A 22,308-nucleotide genomic window follows, 5' to 3' on the forward strand; every position below is an offset into this window, starting at 1 on the left:
ATATATATTCCATTTAGTAGATAAGAAAATTAAGTTTCCTAAGTAAAATACACCTTTATCTTTTCTGTTTTTTGGTGCTTCAGTTAGTTACACATAGTTCCCGTATGCATAACGTGGACAGGTTTGGTTATAATAACAAATCTAACATGGACATTCTTTCATAGCTGAGAAGTTTCTTGAATCTGTAGAAGGAAGTCAGAATTACCCACTGTTGCTTTTAACATTACTGGAGAAGTCCCAAGATAACGTTATCAAAGTATGTGCCTCAGTAACGTTCAAGAACTATATTAAAAGAAACTGGAGAATTGTAAGTATTTTGTGAATGCATAGTTTAATACCTTGTATGTTTATAAGACTTATATTTGCAGTACTCTTGACAAAAGATTCAGGCACAGATTAAAGATAAAATTAAATAGGACCTTCCTCAACAAAATATTAGCAAATCAAATCCAAAAGAATAAAAATGTACACCATGACCAAATAGGGTTTATCCCAGGTATACAAGGCTTATTCAGCGTTCAGAAATTAATGTCTTGCCGTGACCAGTGTGGCTTAGTTGGTTGGACGTCATTCTGTGAAGCGAGAGGTCCCTGGTCAGGGCACAGGCCTGGGTTGCGAGTTCGGTCCCCATTTGGGGCTCATAGGAGAGACAGCGGATTGGTGTTTCTCTCACATGGATGTTTGTCTCCCTCTCCCTCCGCCCCCCTTTCCCCTGTCTCTAAAAATAAATAAAAATTTTAAAAAACAAAAATTAATGTCTTGCCTTGGGGTAGTGAACACACAATACAGTATATGGATGATATAGAATTGTACATCTGAAACCTATATAATTTTATTAACCAGTTAGTGCCACCTCAATAAATTCAATAAATAAAAATGTAATTAATGTAATTCATCATCTCAGTAGACTAAAAAATGAAAAAAGTCACATGATCGTATCAGTAGATGCAGGAAAAAATTTTGACAAAATCCAGCATCCATTCATGATAAAAACTCCGTAAAGTAGGAATAGAGGGAGAACTTTCTTGATAAGGACTACCTAAAAAAAATCCTACACCTAACATCATACTTAATGGTGAGAAACTTGAAGCTTTCCCACTAAGATTTAGGTAACAGAATAAGGATGTCTCTTCTCACCGCTTTTTTCCAACACTATTGGAAGTCTTTGCTAATGCAATAAGAAAAGGAAATAAAAGGTATATCAGTTGCAAAGGAGGACATAAAACTGTCTTTGTTCACAGATGGCATGATCATCTATGTAGAAAATCTGAAAGAACTGACAAAAGTTAAACAGGACACTACCAAAGTTCTTGTGTCTCATTTGAATTCGTATGAATTACTTCAGCCTTATAACCCCAGGTTGCTAGAGGGTTGTAAAACTTGGTTTTAATCTCTATTATGGTTGAAATTTAATTCTGGCTCATTATCTACTAAAGATACGTGTGGGAAGACACAGTCTAAATGAATGATTGAAGCAATTTCTATTGTAGACTGGGGGAAATTATATAAAGCTGAAAACTGCACTATATATGAACATTTGTAGACTGCAAAAATAACTTATTTTGAAGTTTTTGATACGGGATTGTGCTCTGTGTCTTCTGGGATATGGAATTATATAATTATTTTGAGATGAATCTTATTCTATAAGTTTAATGACTCGTATAAAATTATAAATTAAGAAACTGGTATTTTCCACACCTTAGCTTAGGACAGTGGTTTTCAATTGGGGGTGATTTTGCCCACCAGGAGATATTTGATGAAATTTTGGTTGTCACAGTTTAGGATGAGGGGAGTGGGTATTAGGCATCTAGTAGGTAGGGATGTTGGTAACCATCCTACAACATACAAGAAAGATCCCTACAACAAAGATTTATCTGCCCCCAAAAGTCAGTAATTCCAAGGTTGAGGAAACTGTGGCCTAGGGTAAAGGGGAAAAAATGAGAATGGTTTTATAGTGACAGCAGTAATGATATTTATTTAGAAAGTATTGTGGTTGACAAAAAAAGTCAGCTTTAAAATCTTAAATATTTATTTAGAGTCTCTTTTCCTCATTGCATAAAAGTTTACAAATAAATATTGTTTCAAGCTTATATCTTCAATAACCACATGTGAAAAAAATGACTCAATGAATTTTTAAAATGTTTAAAAACCCCTTCCTCTACCTCTGTATCGATTTGTAAAACTAGTGAGACTTCCAGAACTCTTTTGGATGATGTAGTCCTGGATGCATTCAAACTCGAATAGTCAAGAGGTTTTCACTGAAAAGACTTGACTTAAAGTGACAGTCAAAATTGAAGCTTTTCGGGGGGTGGCGTTTTGTAAAACATTTTTTTCAAGTAAAAATTTTATGAAAAAAAAAATCGAAGCTTTTGAAGATGAATATGGGCTAAGTAGCATATACAAAGATTTTAGCCACATGTTCTGATTAATTTACATATAAAAGTTAATTGGCATCAGAGAGTCAGAACCTTATTAATTAATTTGTAAAGTATTGCATTTGGGATGGAATGTACAATTTTTGTTCAAAGGGTTAATGCTCATGAGGTTATTAAAGGAATGTAACCCACTCACGTAGAGGGAAAGCCCTACCTTTCTCTCTGTTTCTTAGAAAACCGGGAATTAAGAAATGTTTCTATTTTATCCAAACCTATCAGGTCATGGACGTGGGTTTTATGTTACTTGCTCACGGATGTTTTACATTTAGGTTGAAGATGAACCAAACAAAATTTGTGAAGCCGACCGAATAGCCATTAAAGCCAACATAGTTCATTTGATGCTTAGCAGCCCAGAGCAAATTCAGAAGCAGGTAATGTAAAGCCCTGCTTTTTAGGTAGACTTGTTTGTAGAGCTTTTATCTAATTAATATTTTCTCCCCTCAGTTAAGTGATGCCATTAGTATTATTGGTAGAGAAGATTTCCCTCAGAAATGGCCTGACTTGTTGACAGAAATGGTGAACCGCTTTCAGAGTGGCGATTTTCATGTTATTAATGGAGTCCTTCGTACGGCACATTCTCTTTTTAAAAGGTATTGATGTATAAATTCATATTTTCAAAATACTTCTTTTCAAATGTTTTTGGTTGTGTAAAGTTATATTTCTATGGCTGTTGTCACTCCTTTGAACACGATAATCCTGGAATAGGAGCGTAAGCCTGTCGAGTCATTACTGTGTGTTTCTTCTTCAGCAGGATGTTTATTTCATATTGTCCTGTCTCACCTGTGAGACACCCAGTCTCCTTAAGCTGCTTGATTCCTTTCCAAAGAATTTCCTTTGAATTTCAGAAAGCTGCCTAACCATAGTTTTTTCTTTAATTTATCCTTGAAGAACTAAAGTCAGAAAACAAAAACTTGTAAATTCCTTATTTTACCTTAATTTTCTAGATACCGCCATGAATTTAAGTCAAATGAGTTATGGACTGAAATTAAACTTGTTTTGGATGCCTTTGCTTTGCCTTTGACTAATCTATTTAAGGTATGGAATAATATTTTGATGTTATTTTAAATTACCTAATATCTAAAATTGCTTAAATATTTATATAAATTTTGTTTAAGAGAATGCTTTGAAAGCTTGTTTTCTAGGTATTAAAGCAGTATTTCTTTTGAAAAATTTCTAACCTACACAGAAATAGAGCAGTTGATATATAATGAATTATGTATCTATTACACCAGGTAAACATTTTGGTTTTTTAAAAATTTGTTCTCTCTTCACTTTTTTAAAAAGATTTTCTTTCTTTACTTTTAGAGAGAGAGGAAGGGAGGGAGAAAGAGAAGAAGAGAAACATCAGTGTGAGAGAGATACATCCATCGGCTGCCTCTTTGTGCGCCCCCAGCTAGGTACCTGGCCTATAACCCAGGAATGTGCTCTTGACTGGAAATTGAAACAGCAACCTTTAGGGTCACAGGCCAGCGCTCAATCCACTGAGCCACACCAGCCAGGGCTCTCCCCTTTGTTGTGAAGGAATATTTAACAGCAAATTCCCAGCATCGTGTTATTTCACTCAAGTATTTGCATATCTGTCTCTGAAAGAATAGATCCACATTTTGGTTGGGCTGTTTATATAGTTTAATATTTTGTGCATCATTCCTGTAGTGAACAGGCGACTTTCCTAAACGGCTTCATCTTCGTGCAAACCCTGTGAGACTAAAAGAGGCATTAACCATTTGTTTTTCCAGGTGAGGAAAGGGAGGGTTCAGTATCACACAGGCATCAAACCTCTTCTGACTCTAGAAAAGGTGCTCGTTTCCTAATTTTGAAAGGGAGAGTTGTGTTATAATCACAACTTCCTAACATGTAGCGTATGCACGAGATTTCTCATGGTTAGGATGTTTTACTGATGGTACATTTTTATTTTAAAAAACACACTGGACAAAATGTGATCCATTTTTTCCACCTGTTGAATTGGCAAAGATTTTTTATCTCTTTTTAATGATGCTAAAAGTCTTAGCCAGAGTGCATGAACATTCTGGTGGCCTGCCCATTGGATTATAAATGGTACTAGGTTTTTGGAGTTTAACATTTCATTAAGAAAACCTTAATATCCTTTTTCCTAGCTCCAGCATATAGGAAGTGACATTTTGTTGAAAGCCCTTACCATAGTAGTTATGTGCAAGCACTTGAACCTTTTATATATTTTTTCTCGTTTAATTTGCATATTCTCTTTATGAGGTGGGCGTTATTCTCATATTACAGTTGAGGAGATCTGGTCTCAGTAAAATAACTTGTTCAAAATAATGCTTATTGTGAGCAGTAGAGTTTAGGTTATATTTAGTTCCATTTGGCTTCCGAAATCTGCTCATAGCCTTCTCTTCTGCTTTGGTAATACACTTCTAGAATATCAACCTATGAAAATTAGAGGTGTGCACAAAGTTTTCCATATAAGCCTATTTATTACAGTTAGAAAAATAAACAATTGGAAACAACCTAAATGCCAAGCGGCAGGGGAATTATCTAATGAGAGCAAATAAAGACAGTTTTGTGTAGTACATTTATATATATGCACATAGAAGAGTGGAAGGATCTAGTCCAAAATACTATGATAACATTGGAGTTTTTAGTAGTGCCATGACAGGCAATTTCAAAATATATAGTTGAAGCCTTGGCTGGTGACTTGGTTGGACAATTATCCCATTCACCAAAAGGTTGTGGGTTTGATCCCCGGCTGGGACACGTACAGGAGGCAACCAACTGATGTTTCACTTTCTCTCCCCTTCCACCACCCCTCCTCTAAAATCAATAAACATATCTTGGGTGAGGATTAAGAATATATATGTATGTACTTGAAAATATTTTTCAAAGCCTCTACTTACTATAAGTCATTTTAGAGAAGAGATATAGGTCGCCTCAGCCTAGTGCAGGCTGCCTCGTGACTGTTTACAATACACTAAAACTATGTTCCTAAATTCCTTTCCAAGGCCACCATTGAACTCTGTAATACCCATGCGAATGATGCCTCTGCCCTGAGGATCCTTTTTTCTTCCCTGATCCTGATCTCAAAACTGTTCTATAGTTTAAACTTTCAGGTAAGCTTTGTTTTTTTTCCCTTGCTTTTGATTCTTATTCTTTGTTGTCAAATATACAGGTTTTCATTTGATAAACATTTCTTTGCCAACATTGATTTTTCTGAAAGAAATTAGTTTATTTCTAACTCCTATTCTTTGTCTAATCAAATAGTATTCTACTTTATAGTAGTTTTTAGAGATGCTAGAGGCAGTTCATGGGGAAAAGTAGCATTCTTCAGAAAGGGAAACCCCACTTCCTTGTCACTGTTTTGGAGAATCATTCTCTACTCTTTCACTGAAGATGCTGAGAGATCATATTCTCAGACATTCCTCATGTTCTTTTAAGTGGATTTAACACTGGGGGAGCCATGTTTGATTAGAAGTCTATGGCTAGCTTATACAAAAAGGCTTTGATTGGAAGCATAACTGGGAGACAGAAGGCTGAAGAATTAGTGTCCTTGCAGAGGGAACACAGCCACAATTTTATCACAGAAATTGCCTGAACACCCTGTTACATCCAGTCACTCATTCTTTCTGTTCTTGAATCTTAAGATTCAGGGCTCCAGGAACCAGAAGGAGATCTTGCTGGTACAGATTACTATACTGAACAGCAAGAGGAAGGATCTGGCCTTTTCATTGCTCATAGCCAGAGCCAAGTACCTGGGCTTAACCCTTAACTTAGAGTGGTAGGGAGAGCATTCCACAAAAGGATGAACAGCCCACAATGGCATACCCACACCAGTGGTCAGCTGGATAGCAGTTTGAGAAACTCTTAATTAAAGGGTGTCACTGTTATTCCTCATACTTTCTTTTGAATTCTGCTTCCTAGAAGTCAGGTGGAGTGAGGTGTAGTCAGGGACACCAAAGGCATAATCTTATCCTTGGGGGAGCTTATCAACCTCATTAAGAAGTCAGTACTTCCCCATGAGAAACCACTGATTGTATGAGAGTAGTTGACGGTCATCTTAACACTAAATGCAATATTTCAGAAAGGAAAAGGAATGTATTGGTAAGCACCAAGTTTTGTAAGGGAAGGTTTCATATAGTCTTAGCTGACCTTAAAGGAATAAGTAGCTTTAAATTGGGACAGGAAACCTAGATGGCATCATCTCTGGTTGAAAGTGTATAAACAGAGACAGAGGTTACAATGGTTTATTCAGCTGCCAGACCCAGTCAAAATAAAGAAATGGTGTGTACTTAGTGTGTGGGCACGTGGAAAATGTTTGTTGCGTGTGTGGAAGACTTGCGTAAATAGCATACTTACTTATTTTAAAAGTCTCATGTCGACATGCACTCTTTAGGATCTCCCTGAATTTTTTGAAGATAATATGGAAACTTGGATGAACAATTTTCATACCCTCTTGACATTAGATAATAAGCTTCTACAAACTGATGTAAGTATTGTTTTAAATTGTCTCCCAAGTAGACTTCTGTTAGAATTATTTGAGATATAATGTTAAATATTAATTATATCAGTTTTTTTAATTAAGTTATTTGGGTGCCCTCAGAATCTTGGAGGAGAGTTATTTAGACTTCAGAAAATGAAATATAGTTATTGGAGATCATTTAGCATTCTGGTTCCTTAAAAATTAATTTACTTTTGCACTGTTAATAGCTAAAATTCCTAGGATGCAAATAATATTTGATTTTGTGGGATGTTTCCTATTTGGTTATTTCTCGTATACAGAATCAATTACTTTTGGTGTCCCTCTGGTATAGGTCACAGTATATAGATTAGGCTATTTTATTACATTGAAAGTAAGGCCTTAGAGTATTAACCGTGTAAACATTTATGCAATAGAAAATTATTTATCATTGAAGATATTAAGGAAACTTAAGCCTCTCCAATAATAGTCTCTTTTTAAAAAGTCGTCTACAGTGTAGGTAATAGTGGACATGATGAAAGTTTATAAAGTGTGAAGTTTCTGATCTGGTTTTTGTAATATGCTTTTGGTATATAGTGTATAGCACTTATTCTGTTACTCATTTGCTTTTTTTATTACTGTGTTAATGATATACCTTTTCTGAAGGTGGGGGAAACATAAAAAGTAAAATACTGAGAATATGTCACCAAATAAAAGAAAAATTAGAATTGGTGATTCAAGTCAGTTTTTGGGAGTGGGGTGCAGAGGGAGAGTAATTACTATGAATGTACAGCAAAGTTTGTCTAAGATTTGTTAAATAAAAAGCAACAACAAAAAGAGATACAGCTCCCATAAAATAATTCTGTCCACTGGGAAACAGCCCTTTCTCAGAAACCAGAGCTTCACACTCCTAAAGGAAGTTTTGTCACATAGATTCTCCCAGGGAGCCCTGTGCCCATTTAGCCATGTGCTGCCTTGTCATCTCCCTATAGCCTCCTCTGTGTTTATACCTTGAGAGATGAGCAGTTTGGCACATAGTACAGCTCAAAGGGTATTTGCGAATTGCTATAAGAGTTGAGAGTATTGTATAAATCACCATCATGGCTTAGATTGGGATTGGCAGACTTCTCCTGTAAAGGTCCAGGTAGGAGATACTGGAGGCTTTGTGGGCTGTGTGGCCTCTGTTCCAGCTCCGCTCTGCAGTTCTAGTGGGACACAGCCACAGGCAAGAGTAGTCACTGGTAGGTGAGGAAAAGGAATGAGCAGGACTGTGTTTCAATAAAACTTTACTTCAGAAATTGGCAGCAGACCTGCAGGCTTTGATTTAGTTTGCTGACCCTCAGTTTAGATTGTTGTTTTGTTTAACATTATGATAATCAAAATATTTAGGGGGGGATTGGGCATATCTTAATATATTTGAAATAAGAACCCTTTGGGAAACAGCAAGACACAATACAACTAACCATGTTGCAAAAGAAAGTGTGATACGATCTTTATCATTCAGGTTTCTGTCAGAATATGTAATGTTCAGTTTAATATGTAAATATTTTATAATTCAGCAACCAGAAGAAAAGGCTTTATTTAAATAACTTGAAAACTTTTTTTTAATTCTTATTTATTTTTAGAGAGAGGGGAAGGGAGGGAGAGAAACACCAATTGGCCACCAATTGGCATGTGTCCCGACTGGGACTGAACCCACAACCCAAGCATATGCCCCGACCAGGAATTAAACTGACGAGACTTTTGCTTTGCCAGATGACACCAAACCAACTGTGCCACGCCGGTCAGGGCTTAACTTGAAAACTTTTGAGCTATTCTCAGTGACTAATAAGTGAGAAGTATTTCATCTTCTATTTATTTGAAAGACTAGGAGACTAAATTGAGTGGCATAGATGTAGTGTACACCACTTGGCTTTGGAATTAAATTTTTAAAGAGTTAGTTCAGGCATTCTGGCTACTGTCTATATGTATGGTAGCATTAAAGTTGTACGTTTGAGTTTTTTGTTTTCTCTTATGTGAGGATGAAGAGGAAGCCGGCTTACTGGAGCTCTTAAAATCCCAGATTTGTGATAATGCTGCACTGTATGCACAAAAGTACGATGAAGAGTTCCAGCCTTACCTGCCTCGATTTGTCACAGCCATCTGGAATTTATTAGTTACAACAGGTCAAGAGGTCAAATATGACTTGGTAAGATGATGGTGAGGACAGATAATTCAGACATTCCCTTTCCTACCTCCCCCAAAATAAATGGTTTAGTTTTGCTTTTAAAATTATGCTTATTTTTGTGTTTTATTTCAGTTGGTAAGTAATGCAATTCAGTTTCTGGCTTCAGTTTGTGAGAGACCTCACTATAAGAATCTGTTTGAGGACCAGAACACGCTGACAAGTATCTGTGAAAAGGTTATTGTGCCTAACATGGAATTTAGAGGTAATTATAGCAAAGTGTAAAGCTTTTTCGGGAGATCACAAGTTTGTGTGTGTGTGTGTTGTTGTTTTTTAAGGGGTATGTTTTGGTTTTTGTTGGTTTTTGTAACATTCTAATTTTTTTATTGCTAAATAAAACTTTTGTTGATTATTGCCTGTTTTCTAAATCAAGACAGAAAATATGGAATTAAAAGGCACTTAGGAAATGCATATCGTTGTGATGAGCTTTGTTGTGTACTATGGTGGGTTTTTCGTAGAAATACTGAATAAGACTTTAACACTCTTGTTACATTGAGAAGAAAGTAAACTATCCAGGATCTCAACTTACAGAAATAATTTGGTTTCGTTTGATTTAGTATTTCACTAAGGCAAATAGCTGTTTTCCAACAATGGACTTGAGATTAGAAGTGATTGATAACTTTTATAAATAGATTGAAAGCCCACTTAATTTGTGCTTAAGGTTAAGATAGTCCTAAGAGACTGTATTTGTTTATATACAGAATGTCTCCTTCCAGTTGGGAAGAGCAAGTAGTAAATGTGGAAGGAATTGTGTTCTGTATCACAGCAATCATTAGATCACTGGTTCTCAAATTATCTGGAACAAAATGAGGAAATAAAGGACAATATAATGTAAGGTTTTATTTCCTTTTGTGTTTTCATAAAACTATCTGAAAGACAAATCTTTATTCTGATACCATCCTTTTTGGTGTTGAAATGATTTTTGTGAAAGAATGATGATTGTAGTTGTAATCTTGTTTGTTTTTTTAATGTCTTTATTTGGCGAAATAAAAGGTGGCACCCTAGACTTGTTCCCGACCCTCTTTTTTTTTTTTAATACTTGTTTTATTGATTGATTTTAGAAAAGAGGTGAGGGGAGCGAGAGAGAATAGGAAACATCTATTTGTTGTTCCACTTACTTATGCATTCATTGAGGTTGATTCTTGTGTGTGCCCTGACCAGGAATTGAACCTACAACCTTGGCGTATAGGGACAACGCTCTAACCAACTGAGCTGGGTGGGCCAACACTCAACTTTTGAAAGTTGGTGGTAAAGTCCAATTATGGGGATGCTGTCACATTAGAATAAGTGAGCCAGTGTCAGTGCTGTTTGAATTACCTATTACCTAATCTTTCAGGGTAGCATTTGCTGCTCTAAGAAATGATAAATAATATATGAAGTAGTCATGTGTTGGGAAACAGTAGTTTGCTATAAAACATGTCATTTCTACATAGTTTTCTGCATAGTCAGCTGCAGAAGTACAGTGATTGTCATGTCTTTTGAGTGGTTATCTGAAATGCCACCTCTTTTTGTAGCTGCTGATGAAGAAGCCTTTGAAGATAATTCTGAGGAGTACATAAGAAGAGATTTGGAAGGATCTGGTATGTATTTTGGTTTTTAACTATTATATCTTAGCAAGCCAGTTTTTAAATTGCTCTTTTTCTAGTAAATATGGGGATGAGAGGGAGTTAGAATTAGTGTGTTATTTCAACTAGTTTTTGTTGAGAGAACTGTTTACTTTCTTTAGCTTCCACACCTTAAAAAGCAGCTCTTAGATGAGCTTATATCAGTTTAATTATTTGTCTTCTCTTTTTTTATGTACTTATTAGTGTTTATTGTACTGCTATGAGCTTTTTAATTTCCACTCTATGTGTTTCTTATGAAAAAAATGTTTTCATTATTTTGCTGATAGCTGTCAGCACTTTTCTTATAGACTTGATCAGTTTGTTGGTGCTTGGTTCTTATGATGTATTTCCCTTTGGTTTTATAGATATTGATACCAGACGCAGGGCTGCTTGTGATCTAGTACGAGGATTATGCAAGTTTTTTGAGGGACCTGTGACAGGAATCTTTTCTGGTTATGTTAATTCCATGCTGCAGGAATATGCAAAAAATCCGTCGGTCAACTGGAAACACAAAGATGCAGCCATTTATCTAGTGACGTCTTTGGCATCGAAAGCCCAAACACAGAAGGTGAATCTTTTCAATGTGGTTTTTAATTTCCAAAACAGAACGTTAGTAACCACAGAAGTCAAACCTATTCTGCTAGGTAACCCGTTGGTTCTGATAAGAATTTATATCGTCTCCAAAGATAACTTTATGTGGGTGTATCAAGCACTTAAGTTTCTTATAGACCAAAAAGTTGACAGGTGCCACACTTGTTCCCCTAGATTCGGTGTTTGTTAATTTAGGAAGCTTCTCTATTGTCTATTAAAATAGTCTTGTTTTCTTTTTAAGCAGTTTGTGTTTTGAAGTGTTCCCCGTTTTTAACCTGGTTTTCTAAAGTCACCTAAATTTCCAGTGTTGTAGGTATATACAGGTATTTCATGTTATTTTACCCTGTTACAAATTTGTTTTTCAGCATGGAATTACACAAGCAAATGAACTTGTAAACCTGACTGAGTTCTTTGTGAATCACATTCTCCCTGATTTAAAATCAGCTAATGGTGAGTTTTGTGAAAAATTATTTATACAACTTATAACACTGTACTTGCAATTTTTATTTGCAGTGTCATTTTATAATGTTATGGCAAAAGTCATAATGGGCTCTATACCACTCTAGTAACATTGGCTCGTATGCTTGCTGCAGGTATTTCTTTTATTGAATAAAATTTTTAATGGTTCCTCCCAAATTTGCCCCAGTGAAATTAACTTATTTTTTTTTTTTTAGATTTGACTTACTTTTAGAGAGAGGGGAAGGGAGGGAGAATGAGAGGGAGACAAACATCAATGTGGGAGAGAAGTGTCCGTCAGTTGCCTCTCACGTGCCCCCCCCAACCAGGGACCTGGCCCACAACCCAGGTGTGTGCCCTGACTGGGAACTGAACTGGTGACCTTTTGGTTCACAGGCCAGCGCTCAGTTCACTGAGCCACAGCAGCCAAGGCTGAAATTAACTTTTTATAAAGAAAATGTTGCCTTATGTGGAAAGGAAAATAGGAACAAGTAGGACTGAATTATAACTCAGCTTTTTGTTATCTTGGTATCGAGTCTAGGAATTGTACTCTGGTTTTCTTTTCCTTCTCATTTGAAAAATAAACTTTTAAAAAATTGAAGCAAATTTAAAGTTCTTGAAACTGATAAATAGGATCATTTCCTATTTTGATGAAACGATATTGATCAAACTACATAGTCCCTTTTTTATTGTTTTGTATGGAAAATTTAAATATATTAAAAGGTAGGAAGAGTACTGTAATGAACTTCCATGTTAATATCCAGCTGCAAGAATTTTTAACAACAATTTTTAACTGGCCAATGTTCTATCTCTTTCACTAATTTATTTTCCCACCAGTAGAGCAGTGTAGAGCAAATCCCAGTTCTGGGAAGAAAATCATACAGTTATTAGTTATGGTCCAAATCGTTTTTATTCAGTTATTTAAGTAAAACATGTTCATTTGTAATGAAACTTTAAGGGGCCGGGGGCGGGGTAAAATTATTTGTAATCTTACCAGAATTAATAGCTACATAGTAGATTATTATATAATTAACTCAGCTCCAATTACTTGACATTTTGGTTACCAAAACCATGTTTTAAATGTCTGATAATGTTGTCACCAGTTTGGGAGTAATTGTCCTTAGCTCTTAATAACTTCTTTTTTTTTTTAATAGTGAATGAATTTCCTGTTCTTAAAGCTGATGGTATCAAATACATTATGATTTTTAGGAATCAAGTAAGTAGCTGTTCATTTATATATTATATGCCACTTAATCTTTTGGGAAGGAGACAAGAATTTGTTGTAGTTATACTTTGTTTCATTTTATTAGAACATATACCATGTCTCGTTGTCCACTTAGTGATGGTAAGAGTGATCAGTGGATTCAGATGAAGAGGAATTTTTCCATCACTGAGTGTTTGAGATACACTTCACCTAATATAAAATTAACCATTTTAATATGTGCACTTACATAGTTTTTAATATATTCATTCTTTTGCGCAGCAACCACCACCATCTCCCAGGTGTTTAATTATTTGTTTGGGAAAAGCAGGATAAATGTGTGTTGGTATTTCCCTCTTTATAGATTTTTAGGGTAATGACACAGTGCCCTACCAACCTCCAAAGATGACAGTGGAGAGTATTTTTGATGCCCTCATTCCATCTTTGGCCAGTGGGGGCCCCATTATGTAGATTCCTGTGCCCGCCTGACATAAACTTAGTACTAATCCTTTAAAGGCTTCTTCCATAGATTTCCTGCTCTAGGCCTCCATCAGCCACCTCTTAAAGGTGGGAATGTTATTTAAAGACCATAATCTAGGTGGTAGGGACACGGATGATAATGAATTGTCATTGGTTCTAGGCTTTTTTCACAGGGGAGAAGCAGAAAATAAATAACAATGCCAGTATTATTACTACTGAAGTAATAATGCTAATTTCAGTTTCATCTCTGTGGTTTTTATAGCCTTACAGTATTATCCTATTCAGTGTGTGCAGTTAAAAAAAAATACTGTGTTTAAAGCAACTTGAAATTACTCTTTGTGCATTTCTGCCACAAACTTGAGAATTCAGTTAGTTTCTTTGTGTTTTCATTTATATTTGGTGGGGTGGGCATGAGAAGTTACTTTCCATGCCTCCAAAGTCAGACAGTATAAAGCAAGGTACATTCAGAAAGGTGTAGCTTTCATCCCTATCCCCTCCCTCTTCCTAAAGGTAACCTTTTTATTTATTACCACGTTTTTGGTTTGTTTCCATTTATTTACTTTTGAAAATATAACCTAATATCTATTCTATATATATTTATATTTTTCCTTTTACACAGAAGAGGGTATACTAAACATAGTTTTCCACCTTGTTTTTTTCACTTAATAAATCTTGGATGTCATTCTAAATAGCATTTATAGATTTTCCTCAATTTTTAAATAGCTGTAGAACTCCACTGGGTGGCTTGCCTGTGGTTTACTCAACTAGTCCCCCCATAGATAAATAATCTGGGTGTTTTGTACCTTTTGCTATTTTAAATAATACCAGTTATTTAAATAATCCTTTTAATAGCCTTGTATGTATATATCACTTAATGCTTTTGCCTTTGTAACTTCGTGTTACATTCCTAGAAGTAGGATTGCTAGATTAGAAGGTAAACGCACACTGTAATTTTGCTGGATACTGCCAGATTTGCCTCCATGGGGGTTTGATTGTATCATGTTGCATTTCTTTAAAAATTTGTGAACTATTTAATCATACTTTTGCCCATATTTATGATTGTTGGTTTTAATTTTTGGAAGACATGTATTTTCCTTATTTTTTAAAAAATAAACATTACTTCATGCAACTCTCAAGTGCAGGGTGTTCTTATCATAACTGACAAAGTATTTATGTAGTTCAAATTTCTATATTCTTAGACATGATCAATTTTCTTTATTCCACAGGACTAATAAAACTTAGAAGTCAGGTTAACACCCCCTCAAATCACTGACTCATTATTTTGATCAAAACCCGGGTTAATTTTCATCACAGCAGCTCCCTGAACATGTTCAAAGTCAATAACAAAAAAATTTTTCATTGATTGATTTATATATTTTCCAAACAGTTTGGACTCTAAATAAGAATTTGTGGATCCTGAAGTATTTAATGATACAACCATAAGTCACCTTTATAAAACTTTTATCATTCTCCATTTTGATCAGTCATGCCCAGGCCCCAGCTTATCAGTAGCACTCGGGGTCAGAGGAAGGAAACAGTAGAAAGAGAAATTCCACCACTCACGCCTATCAATCAGCCGACAGCCCAGAGAGGGGAAGACTCCAACATCTACTATTCCCTCAGTGGGTCTCAGTTCCACATCTCTATTTTATTTTTAATTGAAATATAATTGAGTTATATTTTATTTATATATATGTATATAAAACATGAATTCTCTTTCTAAAAGTTTGTGACATTGATTTTGAGAGAGAGAAACATCAATTTGTTGTTCTACTTATTGGTTGCTTATTTATTTATTTATTGCTTTTCTGTTATACTTGTCCCACTTTTCCCCCCATTTGGTTGCTTCTTGTATGTTCCCTGACCAGAGATTGAACCCTTAACCTTGGTGTATCAGGGCTATATGAGCTTTAGGTATACAACATGATGATTTGATGTTTGTAAATAAGTTGACCCTTGAACAACACTTGTTATTACCTGTCTTTTTGATAATAGATATGTCATTGTGGTTTTGATTTGCATTTCCCTGATTAGTGATGTTGAGCAATTTTTCATGTCCCTGTTGGCTGTCTGTATGTCTTATTTGGAAAAGAGTCTACTCAGAGCCTCTGCCCATTTTTTAATCAGATTGTTCTTTTGCTGTTGCGTGATATGATCCTTCTGATTCCTAACACTTTAAGTCACTTTAATTTTAGTGAGACAAAAAACAAAACATGCAAAGTTATCTTAGTCATCCAACACCTCTGCCAAATTGCAACGCAGCCATCTTGCAAATTATTTTAAATACACAGGCAAGAGTAGAAAATAATACAGTATGGGGCAAAGGTAGGTTACAGTTGTTCATGTGGAAAATAGTACAATTATTAATAATACAAGAATAAACTGTTTCACACACTCAGAATCGTAAACCTAGTTTTGCCAACCCTGTATAATGATAACATAACTGTCACAACCCTGTGCCATCATTAATTAAATGTACATACACAGTGGAGGCACCCAGGGAGCTTCTTCCCCATCCCCTTTCTATTCTCTTTCTCCCAGAGATGTAATGAATTCCGTACGTTTTATACTCGTTATTACAAGTGTTTGTTTATGGTTATACTACATACTTGTTTCTACAAAAATTCTGTAGTCCCCTATAGGTTAAAATTTTTTATTTATATTACTAATATCATGCTATAGGTATTGGTCCACACATCTTGTTTTTTGTGTACTTAACATTGTTTGAGAATTATTTAGTAGAGGTGTTATGATTAATTTTTAATAGCTATGTAGTATTCCATCATAAGAATATGCCATAGTTGATTCCTCATGAGTGATTCTTTAATTTCTTGATTTATAATTTTTTGTGTCTTTGGCAAGTATTTATCCAAGGTTACATGCAGCCTTGTGAAGCTGTTCTATTTTACAGACTAATGGATAGTCTAAAATTTTTATAGACTTTTGCCCTGGCTGGTGTGGCTCAATGGATTGAGTGCTGGCCTGTGAACTGAAAGGTTGCCAGTTTGATTCCCAGTCAGGGCACATGCCTGGGTTGCAGGCTGGGTTCCCGGTTGGCAGTTTGCGAGAGGCAACAGGTCAATATTTCTCTCCTTCTCTTTTCCCCTCTCACTAAAAATAAATTTAAAAGTTAAAAAAAAAAGAAAAGGAAATCCCTGTGTTGTTCCATCAAGTTTTCAACTGCATTAAAATAAAATTTAAAAAATAAAACTTTTAGAGACTTTTAATGAAAACTAGTATTCCTATTTTTTCCTCCTCCCCCTTTTTTTTATAGAAGAGAAATGAGGAAGAAAGCTTGAATGACTTTTCCAAGAAATGCCTGCTAGGGAAAGGATAGTTCTTAAGATTAATGAAATCTTAGTCTGCTTCTCCACGATCTTTTTTATGGTGTGCCAGATTTTATTGTAATCATAATTTTTATGACCAGTGAAAGAGAATTGGAAAAATGAATGTGAACTGAACCATTGTGTTGGGGTAGAAGTTTAGATTTTTCAACCTGACAATTTTCCATTTTAATGGCTCAAAGAACACTTTTTAGGATCAGCAAGCCCTTTTCTTCCAGTTGTCTTTTTCTCAAAGATGGCATCATTGCGTTAGAGCATGTATATTATTGTATTTTTCAGGTACCAAAAGAGCAGCTTTTAGTCTCCATTCCTCTCTTGATAAATCTCCTTCAAGCTGAAAGTATTGTTGTTCATACTTATGCAGCACATGCTCTCGAGAGGCTGTTCACTATGAGGGGGCCTGACCACACCACTCTGTAAGTATTGGATTCTAAGTCATTTATATTTTCTCAGCTTGGGGTGGGGTGTTCTGTGCTGGTCAGGGATATTTCTGAATGTATTCATAATTTCATTAGTAGTTAGAAAAATAAATGTGTACTTTTTACTCATTTATACTGTCTCAATCTGAAAGGATTTGAGGCAGCATGCCAAAATAGATACAGTGTGATAATCAAGTGAAGTGGAGGAAATTGGAGCAAAGGAAAATAACTAGGGTACATTTCATAAAATAAACAGAAATGTGTGTCAAGATCCTATATAGTAGTTAAACGCTTGAGTTTTATGTGGAGTCTCCTAGCAACCCAGGCAAAGAGGGAAACTTGGTGAATTAAAAGTTTCACTCTGCATGAGATTGAAGTTAAAACAGATAATTCAGGAGGCCCCTCGGAAGTGGGCCTTCAGGAAGGGAATGTGTGTAGCAGCCGTGGTCTTCGAGGCTGCATGTGCAGAGTTACTCTCACCTCGTGGTTTTGACTCAGTGCTGAGCTAGGACATGCTAGGGTCCAGGAGAGTCGCTCTTCTGGCCTGATCCAGCGGTAAAATGTAGAGGAATGGATGGTCTGCATGTCTTTCAGGCCATTCTTCAACAATGTTATTTCTTGAAACTGAGCTTTGGGTAAGAGATGGAAAATACAGATATTCCCAGAGGCCAATTAAGGGTTGAAAGGACATTCTTTGAGGTGAGTCAAGCCAGTATGTCTTCAGGACTAGAATTTATATGTAGAGAACAGTTCTGCTCCACCTCCAGGAAGATTAGGTGACTGAGCCCCCCGAGAGTGAGTTCTGGCCTCGGTGGTGACATGAACCAAGGATGACCTTAACAGCTCTAGATGACGACGGGTTTGCTCAGGTTTTGGTTCGTTTCATTATGATTGGTCTCAGATATGCCTTCTTAGGAATTTAACATGAGCACATGGAAAAAATTATTTTCCTAAGCTGTCTGTTGATTGTCGGTGGTGGGAGATGGCTCAGTTTTATGCCAAGAAGTGTGATTTAGTAGTTGCCAAGGGTAATCCAAAGTGACAAGCTCAAGGGTTGGCAGTGACTGAAAGCTGTTTTTTCATCTATAGCTTTACAGCTGCAGAAATCGCACCGTTTGTTGAGATTCTGCTAACAAACCTTTTCAAAGCTCTCACACTTCCTGGCTCTTCAGAAAATGAATATATTATGAAAGGTAGGCCATTTCCCTGGTGTACACAGACTATAAGTATCTAATCTCTGATTATAAGAGTAAACACTGAATTGTATACTATTAGCCAAGAATTAGATAGGTTTAGATACTTTTAAAGGAAGACTATTATTTTATTATTAACAGTGTTTTCAGGAAGAAGTTTTACCTAATTTGATAGAGAACTCCTTTTACTAAAGAAAAATAGCAAACTCCTTTTTTCCTTTCCTAGATTGAATTTCTTGAGGGCAAAGGTTAGATCAGACAACATTCAATGATGGCATGCTGTACTAGTTCCTGGTGGGAAACCTGGGTGCACTTGATAGGCCCCCCATAGATCCTGCCTTCATAAACATACTGCTAGGGATACAAGCAGCTGTAACCGTCTGCCAGGTGCCTCATTAAGAGAGTGTCTTGGTGACAGCTCTGATTTCAGGGGCCATCATAGTCTCATTCACTGTTGCATTCCAAGAGACTAGCAGAGTTGGATTCATAGGCAACACTCTTCAAAGAAACTGATGCCTCTGTTCTGGGTCACGGCCCCTGGTGGGTGTGTGTGTGTGTTTAACACTATTTCTCCCAGCAGTGATGTGTAATGACTGTTGTTTGATGTCCATTTCCATGAGGCAGCTAACTGGTCCTTGGTCTTTGTTGCTGTGTTCCTAGGCTACACAGGAGCACCCAGGATGTAATAGCTTCTCAGTAAATATGTTACATGAGTGAAGGAAAGGCTGTGTGTCAGCCCAGACGAGGAACACTGATCCATCTAACCCTCTTAGCCTGCCTCAGGGACAGGCTTTCCCTAGGAGGTGGTGTCTAAGCTGAGGTGGGGGACAGGTAGCAGTTAGGCAGTTGGAGGGCAAGCCTTTGACTCAAGTAGAGGAAACGTCCTTGCAAAGTTCAGGAGACAAGAGGGATAACTTTCTATCCTGTGTGTCTGGCGTATAATAGTAGGTGCTCTTCTCAGTAAAACATCTTTTCTGTTTGTGCAAAAATGGCTATCATTCATTTTTAGCTTAATGTATTTATCTCCCATGCCAGATGTTTTTAGGCACCTTTTAATGAGCTTTATTTGTATTTTGTATTTTTCTTATGCTCCTAATCACTTTTTTTGTGGGGGACGGTAGGTGGCCTTCTCTTTCCATTTCCGATAGGCTGCAATCATGTTTCCAATAGGCTAGGACTAAACATTTTCTGCCACAGATTTCTAAGTGAAAAAAACTTGAAATAGTACCATTATTTCCTCCTCTTTGTCTCTTTAGTCACTTTTTTTTGGTCCCTTTTTTAATTCTTTAAGCTTTATGCCCTCTGGAAATAGTATTTCCCAGCTAACTTTTGTTGTCAGTCCTTGTCCTGATTTTAAAAGGAAGGGAAATTGAGATTATTTTAAGTATAGAGAGCTCTCTAGGGGTTAAGGGTTTTAAAATTTCAGTTGATGAATTAGTGGGCTTTTTTCCCCCTAATCAGTGTTTTGTTCTGAATTTTAACTAAACTATTTGTTTTTGCTCTTCTTGTATTTTACAGCTATCATGAGGAGTTTCTCCCTCCTACAAGAAGCCATAATCCCTTACATCCCCACCCTCATCACGCAGCTCACACAGAAGCTATTAGCTGTTAGTAAGGTAACTGCCACTTCTGCTCTCACCTGCGTGCCAGGGGGCGCTGCAGCAGGTCAGACTTGCCCCGCAGTTCATGGACATTTCTGAAAATATGGGGACGACATTGGAGACATGGCAGCACTCGCCTTTAAGTATAGGTTCAGAAACATTAAAACGTTTTTATTCTCAATTTCAGGTAACATGCTCACTGAAGAAAACTGAGAAAGTACAGATGATATGAAATGGTCTTAGGAAAGGAGGCTTTGTACCAAGTGGATACAAAAGAGGCTGTTCACTCCTCTTTTGATCAGGAATTTAGATATTTTGATATTTAAATATTCTGAGTTTTAGAAAAAAGCGGTTTAAGACTGACAAAATTCCGTTTTAGATTCTTATTCCTAATAACTGTGAAAAGGAGATAAATTCATAGGAAGTCTTAGAGGATTCTGGAGAACAGTGATTATTTTACCACTGAGGTCTGGGGAATTTGGGCCTTGGGGAATTGTGACAGAGGAGAAGCAGGGCCCATCCATCGCTCATCCCCCCTCCCCCTTCTTCTGAGCTCACCAGAAGGCCACTTGTGTAGTGGCCTTCCAAGGAGACTGCTGATATGGGTTATCACTTATCACTCTGCAGATACAGACATGGAAGCCTGTAGAACTTAAGGTTTACCTAAGGTCCCACACGAGGCTAGTGGCAGAGCCTGTTTCTTCCACCACCAGTGACAGTGACGGCACAGGAGGGCACGGGTTGAAGACACGATCCTTACAGCACAGGCAGCTGAGGCTTGTGTTGTCACCTCCCTGGGATTCTCAAGTACTTCTTAGTAGCAGACCTTTGCTCATTAAAAGATAAAATTCAAATGAATAAGTATTAGCAAGTATTGTTTTATTTTCTGAATTTTACAGTCAATGTAAAATTTTAACATGTAATTGGTACTTTTAATACTTTTAAAAAGATGGCATCTTTTTAAATGTTTTAGAAGGGTTAGGTGTGTTTCATTCTAAATGACACTGAATACTGTCGCTTGGATTATTTGAATAATACACTTTTTAAAAAACTTTTTCAGAACCCAAGCAAACCTCACTTTAATCACTACATGTTTGAAGCGATATGTTTATCCATAAGGATAACTTGCAAAGCCAGCCCTGCTGCTGTTGTAAATTTTGAAGAGGCTTTGTTTCTGGTGTTTACTGAAATTTTACAAAATGATGTACAAGGTAAGTTAAAAGTTTTGTTTCTTTTACTAATTGAATAAAATTATTAAAGCGGTTATAAAATGCAGCCTTTGTAATGGATATGGACCTTTGGTGTCAGAGCCGTTGATTCTGAAGCTGACAGCTGTTTCTACTTTCCTCAACAGAGTTTATTCCCTATGTCTTTCAAGTGATGTCTTTGCTTCTGGAAACACACAAAAATGATATCCCGTCTTCCTATATGGCCTTGTTTCCTCATCTCCTTCAGCCGGTGCTTTGGGAAAGAACAGGAAATATCCCTGCTCTAGTGAGGCTTCTTCAGGCATTCCTGGAACGCGGTTCAAATACAATAGCAAGCTCTGCAGCTGACAAAATTGTGAGTAGGACTGACTTTGGTATAACCGTAATTTCCTAAGGTAGCTGACAAACTAGGGATAGCAGATTTTAAAAAATTCTTTATTAAAATAAAAAGGGAAGTAATTAGTAGAAAAATGCAAATGTATGTTTTATTAGAATTAGGTATCCCTTAGTCATCTCCATGGGGGAAAATAAAAAAATAAGAGTCTAGTAGGTTAATTTCAAGACCTTGAAGGGCTTGTGTTGTGGTGGGATTATTTTTCTCTACACTTCAGAAATTGCTAATTAGATTATTACAGCATGCGCTCTTTTCGAAGCTGTATCACCTGTTCAACTTTAGCAATAATTAATACTTCCCTCTTTAACTGATTATTATTTGATGTGTTTTGTTGTAGCCTGGGTTGTTAGGTGTTTTCCAGAAGCTCATTGCATCCAAAGCCAATGACCACCAAGGTTTTTACCTTCTAAACAGTATAATAGAGCACATGCCTCCGTGAGTATGAACATATAACCGTGTGCATTTTAGGGAATTCTATTCAGTGCTAAGAAAAATGCTAAATTCATATCGTTGCTTTTATTCTTTAGTGAGTCAGTTGACCAATACAGGAAGCAGATCTTCATTCTGCTATTCCAAAGACTTCAAAATTCCAAAACAACAAAGTTTATCAAGAGTAAGTAAAATCATTTGGGTATTTCTGCAGAAATAATGAAGGAAAGGAACTAAAACCCTTAGGCATTATGGTTACATACAATAAATCTTTTATCAGTTATAAAAGTCTAATACTTTAAG

General features: G+C 36.4%; 1 protein-coding gene across 4 annotated transcripts in view; it reads left to right on the top strand.

Annotated features, from left to right (window-relative positions):
• Positions 1-22,308, top strand: part of CSE1L (chromosome segregation 1 like) — a 38,871-nt gene that overhangs the window by 12,246 nt on the left and 4,317 nt on the right. For all 4 annotated transcript variants that reach the window (XM_090286535.1, XM_090286538.1, XM_090286537.1 and 1 more), the window contains 19 exons: positions 165-307; positions 2,705-2,806; positions 2,880-3,025; positions 3,380-3,470; positions 5,411-5,518; positions 6,799-6,891; positions 8,882-9,049; positions 9,161-9,290; positions 10,600-10,665; positions 11,055-11,257; positions 11,646-11,730; positions 12,891-12,952; positions 17,041-17,177; positions 18,270-18,373; positions 19,892-19,989; positions 21,035-21,185; positions 21,329-21,537; positions 21,914-22,011; positions 22,104-22,189. In XM_090286535.1, the coding sequence (XP_090142661.1) occupies positions 165-307; positions 2,705-2,806; positions 2,880-3,025; positions 3,380-3,470; positions 5,411-5,518; positions 6,799-6,891; positions 8,882-9,049; positions 9,161-9,290; positions 10,600-10,665; positions 11,055-11,257; positions 11,646-11,730; positions 12,891-12,952; positions 17,041-17,177; positions 18,270-18,373; positions 19,892-19,989; positions 21,035-21,185; positions 21,329-21,537; positions 21,914-22,011; positions 22,104-22,189 (2,280 nt within the window). The remainder of the gene's footprint in view (positions 1-164; positions 308-2,704; positions 2,807-2,879; positions 3,026-3,379; positions 3,471-5,410; positions 5,519-6,798; positions 6,892-8,881; positions 9,050-9,160; positions 9,291-10,599; positions 10,666-11,054; positions 11,258-11,645; positions 11,731-12,890; positions 12,953-17,040; positions 17,178-18,269; positions 18,374-19,891; positions 19,990-21,034; positions 21,186-21,328; positions 21,538-21,913; positions 22,012-22,103; positions 22,190-22,308) is intronic.

This window comes from Furipterus horrens, unplaced genomic scaffold (genome assembly GCF_987537825.1).
Source record: "Furipterus horrens unplaced genomic scaffold, mFurHor1.1.pri manual_scaffold_8, whole genome shotgun sequence".
Classification (NCBI taxonomy): Eukaryota; Metazoa; Chordata; class Mammalia; order Chiroptera; family Furipteridae; genus Furipterus; species Furipterus horrens.